Source organism: Corvus brachyrhynchos, unplaced genomic scaffold (genome assembly GCF_000691975.1).
Source record: "Corvus brachyrhynchos isolate BGI_N302 unplaced genomic scaffold, ASM69197v1 scaffold164, whole genome shotgun sequence".
In the NCBI taxonomy this organism is placed as follows: domain Eukaryota; kingdom Metazoa; phylum Chordata; class Aves; order Passeriformes; family Corvidae; genus Corvus; species Corvus brachyrhynchos.
In genome coordinates, this window is record NW_008237426.1 from 631,359 (window position 1) to 636,674 (window position 5,316).

A 5,316-nucleotide genomic window follows, 5' to 3' on the forward strand; every position below is an offset into this window, starting at 1 on the left:
TGGGCCCAACCTGGGGAAGCTGAGGTGGGGGGGCCTGGGCTGGGGGCGGACCCAGCTGGGGTGAGCGGTGAGGCTGGTAGGGGGGATGCAGCCGGCGGGGTGGGGCACCAACCAACCTCACCCAGTGAGGTTTGGGGCCTGGTTGGAGCTGGTGAGTTGGACTCCGGGGGGTGGATTGGCCCAGCAAGGTGAGTCCGGCTCCCCTGATCCCCCCAACTTTCCTCTGCCCCCCACAAGGTGTTCTTTGACCTGCGGATCGGAGAGGAGGATGTGGGCCGCGTCGTCATCGGGCTCTTTGGCAAGACGGTGCCCAAGACAGTGGAGAACTTCATGGCCTTGGCCACCGGAGAGGTGAGGGGTGTGTGGCACCCTGGGCCTCACCTGCCCCTGCTCAGGTCCTGCTCGGTGCCCTGGGGCAGCGCTGGGGCCATGGAGCTCTGGTCTGTCCCTTCGCCTCACTCCATGTTCTCCCTCCACACGTCCAGAAAGGATTTGGCTTCAAGGGCAGCAAGTTCCACCGTGTGATCAAGGACTTCATGATCCAGGGAGGAGACTTCACCCGCGGCGATGGCACTGGAGGTAATTTTGTGGATCCAAACCACTGTCTCAGAGTGAGACAGCAGCCACGATTCCAACCACTGCAGGGCTGTCCCTGGGACCAATATAGAGCTGGAGCTTGGGAACTTGTGGGCATGGAGCTCACAGAGACGTGGCCTCAGAGCAGAGCTGAGGGCTGGAGTAACTGTGGTGCTGGGAGCCTCCTGCTCCAGCCCCTCAGGGGTGTGATGCCTCTGCCCAGCTCCCTCCAGCAGCCCATGTCTCATGTGTCCCTGTGGCATCAGTGCTACTCCCTGCTCTGCAATTGCAGAGCCAGCCAACTTGTTTTGGAGCTACCACCACCATCACACCCCTATCCTGACATATTCCATGAGACCACTGTGGCCTTTTTGTCCCCACCTTTAGGAAAAAGCATCTATGGAGACCGCTTCCCTGACGAGAACTTCAAGCTGAAGCACTACGGGCCGGGCTGGGTGAGCATGGCCAATGCCGGCAAGGACACCAACGGCTCCCAGTTCTTCATCACCACTGTGAAGACGCCGTGGCTGGACGGGAAGCACGTGGTGTTCGGCAAAGTGCTGGAGGGCATGGTGAGGGATGGGAGAGGGAAAGGGGTCGGTGCCCTGGGGGGAGCGGGACCGGGCGGGGATTGGCCGAGCTGGCTCTGCCCCTGTGTCCCACTCTGACACTCTGCTCCACCCAGGACGTGGTGCGGAAGGGGGAGAGCACAAAGACGGACAGCCGGGACAAGCCCCTCAAGGACGTCACCATCGGCGACTGTGGCACCATCGAGGTGGAGAAGCCGTTCGCCATCGCCAAAGAGTGACGGGACCAGGCCCTGCCAGGCTGTGAGGGGCTGTGGGACGGGGGCTGCCCGGCTCCCCCTGCCCCGGCGCCACTGGGTCCTGCTGTGTCCCGGTGCCCGGCCTCTCTTCCTGCTGCCTCCCAGCCAGCGGGACGGGGCACAAGCTGCTCTTCCATCACTTTTGTAAGAAGCACATGCACCAATAAATGTGACCAATGTGTTTTTTTAAAGAGCTGCCTCTCTCCTGCCTTCGGAGGGCTGTAGATCACTCTGCATCCCTCTCCTAGATGCGCCCCTCAGCCTTCCAGCCGTCCTTCCACCTCTCATCCAGCTGGGAGCAGTGCCACAGTTGGCCCTGGGTTTGCTTTGCAGAATTCCACAGCACAGCACTTTGCCAGTCAGTCAAATCCAAGAGATTTATTGCACCAAAGCCTGGACACAGAGAGGTTTTCCAGTACCGTTCAGCATCCAAAGGCTCATACTGCAAGCCCAAAACAGCAGGGGGGAAGGCAGAGCTCCTGCTCTCCCAACAAAGGCACTTTGCATGGTGGTGGAAGAGCAGTTCCCAACATCCCTTTGGCTTCTCCCACTGTCCCCTTGGGTTCTCCCACCATTTCCCTGCCCCAGCCCAGAAGGGAGGAGTGAGTTTTCACCACAAGGATCTCTTCCTCACCACTGCGTCCCTGGGTGCTGGGTGGGTGTCTGGGAACTCATTCCAGAGGCTCGGGGCGCTGCCTGGCCGGGGACACAGCTCGGGGCGAGGTAGAGGCCCTGCAGGACCCCAATGAGGACGGTGTTGGGGAGCAGGTCTGCGAGGAAAGGGCAACAGCTGGAACAACTTGTTCCCTCCTGGGCCCCATTAAAGGAGAAGCACCTTTGTGGGGCACAGAAGAGACTTCTGGAGGTTTTGGAGACCTGCTCCACGGCCCTGCTCCTTACCAGTGCCGTGTGGCCGCACGTAGGGATCGGAGCAGAAGCCGACGATGGGGCGCTGGGAGGGCCGGAGTCTGGTGCTGCTGTGGAAGAGGGGACATCAGCCCTCAGCCTGTCCCCACTGTCCCCAGCCCCGTGGACTTGGGGTGCCTAACACAGGCCAGGGGGACAATCCCGGTGCCATGAGGGATAACCATGGTGCCGGCAGGACTCATCTACTCACGGGGGGCTGCTGGCCTTGGGGATCTGCTGGCATCGCCGCACCTTCAGGAAGTCCAGGACATCCTGGGGCAGCTCCTTGTTGTGGTACAGTACGCCCTGCAGTGCTCCAAGGGGGTCAGCACCCCAAAAACCCATCCCAAACCCACCAGCATGCGTTCCTCACCCCAAAAAACCCACTCCAAACCTGCCGTATGCTCCTCACCTGCAGGTAGAGCTCCAGGCCCTGCCGGCGCTGCTCCAGCACTTTGGGCATCCAGTTGGGGACATGGCGTGGGGGGAAGTCAGGGACCTTGCAGGTCTTCTTGATCTGGGGAAGAGTGTGGGGCATCAGGGCAGGCCACAGAAGACGAGGCCAGGCCTCCCATGTCCCCTTCCTGTGGAGCTGGGGGGTCTCACCCGCTTGTGCAGCGCCTGGAACTCGCTGTAGCGCTTGGTCACCGTGTGCCGCCGGCCATTGCACAGCACCTCCACCCGGAACACCTGCAACAGGGACAGACACCGCGTCCTGTCGTCAGCCCCAGCCTCACCATCCTCGTTGTTCTCACCATCCTCATGAGCCACAGCCTCATCGCCCTCACCATCCTCTCCACCCTCACCATCCTCATCAGTCTCCCAGGGGAGGTAGGAGCCTCTAACTCACACACCTGGGGAGGACACTTGGGACCCTCCACCCCCACTTGTCCAGGACAGGCAGAGTCCCCCAACCTCCAGGGCAGGCCCTCCAACACCCTATGGCCAATGGGGGTACTATGGGACCAGGCCAAGCCCCAAAAGCAGATGGGACACCCTTCTCCCCTCCTGAGGGGAACACAGCAAGGCGTGACATCCCAACCCCCACCAAACCCCGCCAGATAGTTGGGACCACGGGGCTGGCAGGGACCCCCAACACCTTGGGGTATGCAGGGACACCAGGAAGCGCACATGGGGACCTCAAACCAGTGGGACAGAGGGAGACAACCCATCTTTCCCCAAGGCAGGTGAGGCCCCCTACCTAGGGACAGATCCCTCCTGGGGAAGGCAGGAGAACCCCTCCTTTCCCCACAGGGCCAGAGGGAACCCCCAGACCAGAGGTCCCCCCACTCCACTCCCCAGGGCCAGTGGGGATCCCCCAGGGCAGGGACACCCCCTGCTTTCAAGGGTGGACCCCTGAGGACAGACAGGGATCTCCAGCCCACGGTGCCACAGGGAACCCCCCAAAGTAGAAAGGTAGAGGAGCCACCCCAAAAAGAAACCCTGTGGGGACCTCTGCCCATCACCCCCTGGGCCAGGGACCCCCATCCCCTCCCCTTCAAGGGCTTTGTGTCCCCCTCCCCAAAAAGGGATCCATGAGGACCTCTCCTCCTCAGGGCAGATGGTTCCATCTGCCCTTCTCTCCCCCTGCCTCCTCACTCACCTGGATAGCTGGGACCCCTGGGAGCAGGTAGGACTGCTGGGAATCCCCAAAGCACTTGGAGGCTGTAGGGACACCCCGGTGGGCATGTTAGGAGCCCCACACCCTCCACCATCCAGGGCAAGCAGGCACCATCAGAGGAGGCACCCAGAGACAGACAGGGACCCACCAACACCCTGAGGCCAGAGGGGACCCCGTGGGCCAGGGACCACCCTGCCCTTGCCCTTCCAGGTGTAAAGAGAGCTCTGACAGGGACCCCTCAGGGGCACTTGGATCCTGCACTCCTGGGGGAAGGACACATCCCCATCCTGGGGGCACAGGGGTATGACAACGACCCCCGGGAACAGAGGGGACACCCTCGCCAGTAATTCCCCTTCCCTACCCCTTCCAGGGGTAGAGGGTCGCTGTCTTTCCCTCTCTCTCACCCCAGGATCCCCTGGATGCAGGCAGGGACAGCCACTCCCAGACATTTGGGGACACCTGGGGACATGCCACCCCCGGGGCAGATGTGGGACACACAACCCTGGGGCAGATGGGGGTACCCAGGGATATGCAGGGACCCCGTATCCCTCTGGGGTCAGAGGGGATTCCCAGGGTAGAGGAACACCCCCAGTATCAGGGACAGAGGGTGGCCCCTGGGCCACCCCTGGGACAAGTGAGGCTCCCCAGCGACACTTGGGGACCCCCAGTTCCTGACGCACATGGAGATACCCTCCCGGGCAGATGGGGACCCCGTGGGAGCGACAGGACCCCAGAACAGGATCCCAGGGCAGGCAGGAGGAGCCTCCAACCCCTGGGGCAGGTGGAGGCACTCCCGGGATGTGGGGACCCCCGGGGCCAAGGCAGGACCCTGCACCCCCGGGCCGAGAGGGGACCCGCAGGACAGGAACACTCCCGATTGCAAGGGCAGAGGGTGCCCCCGGCAAGGACCCAGGGCAGGCAGAGACCCCTGGGGCAAGTGGGGACCCTCCAGGGGTACTTGGGGACCTCCAACCCTTGAGGCTGGGACATTTCAGGGTCGCCTGGGGGAACCAGGGGACCTCCAGTCCCAGGGCAGGTGGGGCATCCCGGGGAAGGAAGGGAACCCCCAACCATGGGGGCTACAGGGACCTCTCCCCCTTCCAAAGGTAGAGGGTCTGTGCTCCCTCCGGCCGGGACACCCCGGGACAGGCAGAGACCTCCACCCCCCTGGGTCAGGGTGGAGGCAGAACCCCCCAATCCCTCTGGAAAAGGGGAACCACCGTCACACCCCCATCTCCGCAGCCACGGGGGTGGAGCCAGGCAGGATCATCCCGCACAGCCGGGCCCAGAGGGGACCCCCGGAGCAGGGGCGACCCCCTTTAAAGCAGAGGGTCAGCGTGCGCCGCCGGCAGGACTCCGCAGGGACAGGCCGCAGACCCCCCCCCCC

General features: G+C 63.3%; 2 protein-coding genes across 2 annotated transcripts; one reads left to right on the plus strand and one right to left on the minus strand.

Moving 5' to 3' along the window:
• Positions 1 to 216: 216 nt before the first annotated feature.
• Positions 217 to 1,593, plus strand: PPIB (peptidylprolyl isomerase B; the record flags this gene model as incomplete). Its single annotated transcript, XM_008631297.2, has 4 exons — positions 217 to 351; positions 486 to 579; positions 964 to 1,148; positions 1,262 to 1,593. Coding segments are annotated over 4 exons (537 nt in total), but the record flags the coding sequence as incomplete, so codon positions are not given.
• Positions 1,594 to 1,753: 160 nt separating this feature from the next.
• On the minus strand, positions 1,754 to 4,398 carry SNX22 (sorting nexin 22). Its single transcript, XM_017731083.1, has 7 exons — positions 4,389 to 4,398; positions 3,912 to 3,973; positions 2,915 to 2,998; positions 2,721 to 2,825; positions 2,520 to 2,614; positions 2,303 to 2,379; positions 1,754 to 2,172 (listed from the first exon to the last, which is right to left on the minus strand). The coding sequence occupies exons 1-7, from the start codon at positions 4,396 to 4,398 to the stop codon at positions 2,033 to 2,035; spliced, it is 573 nt and encodes a 190-aa protein (XP_017586572.1). The 3' UTR covers positions 1,754 to 2,032.
• Positions 4,399 to 5,316: the final 918 nt, after the last annotated feature.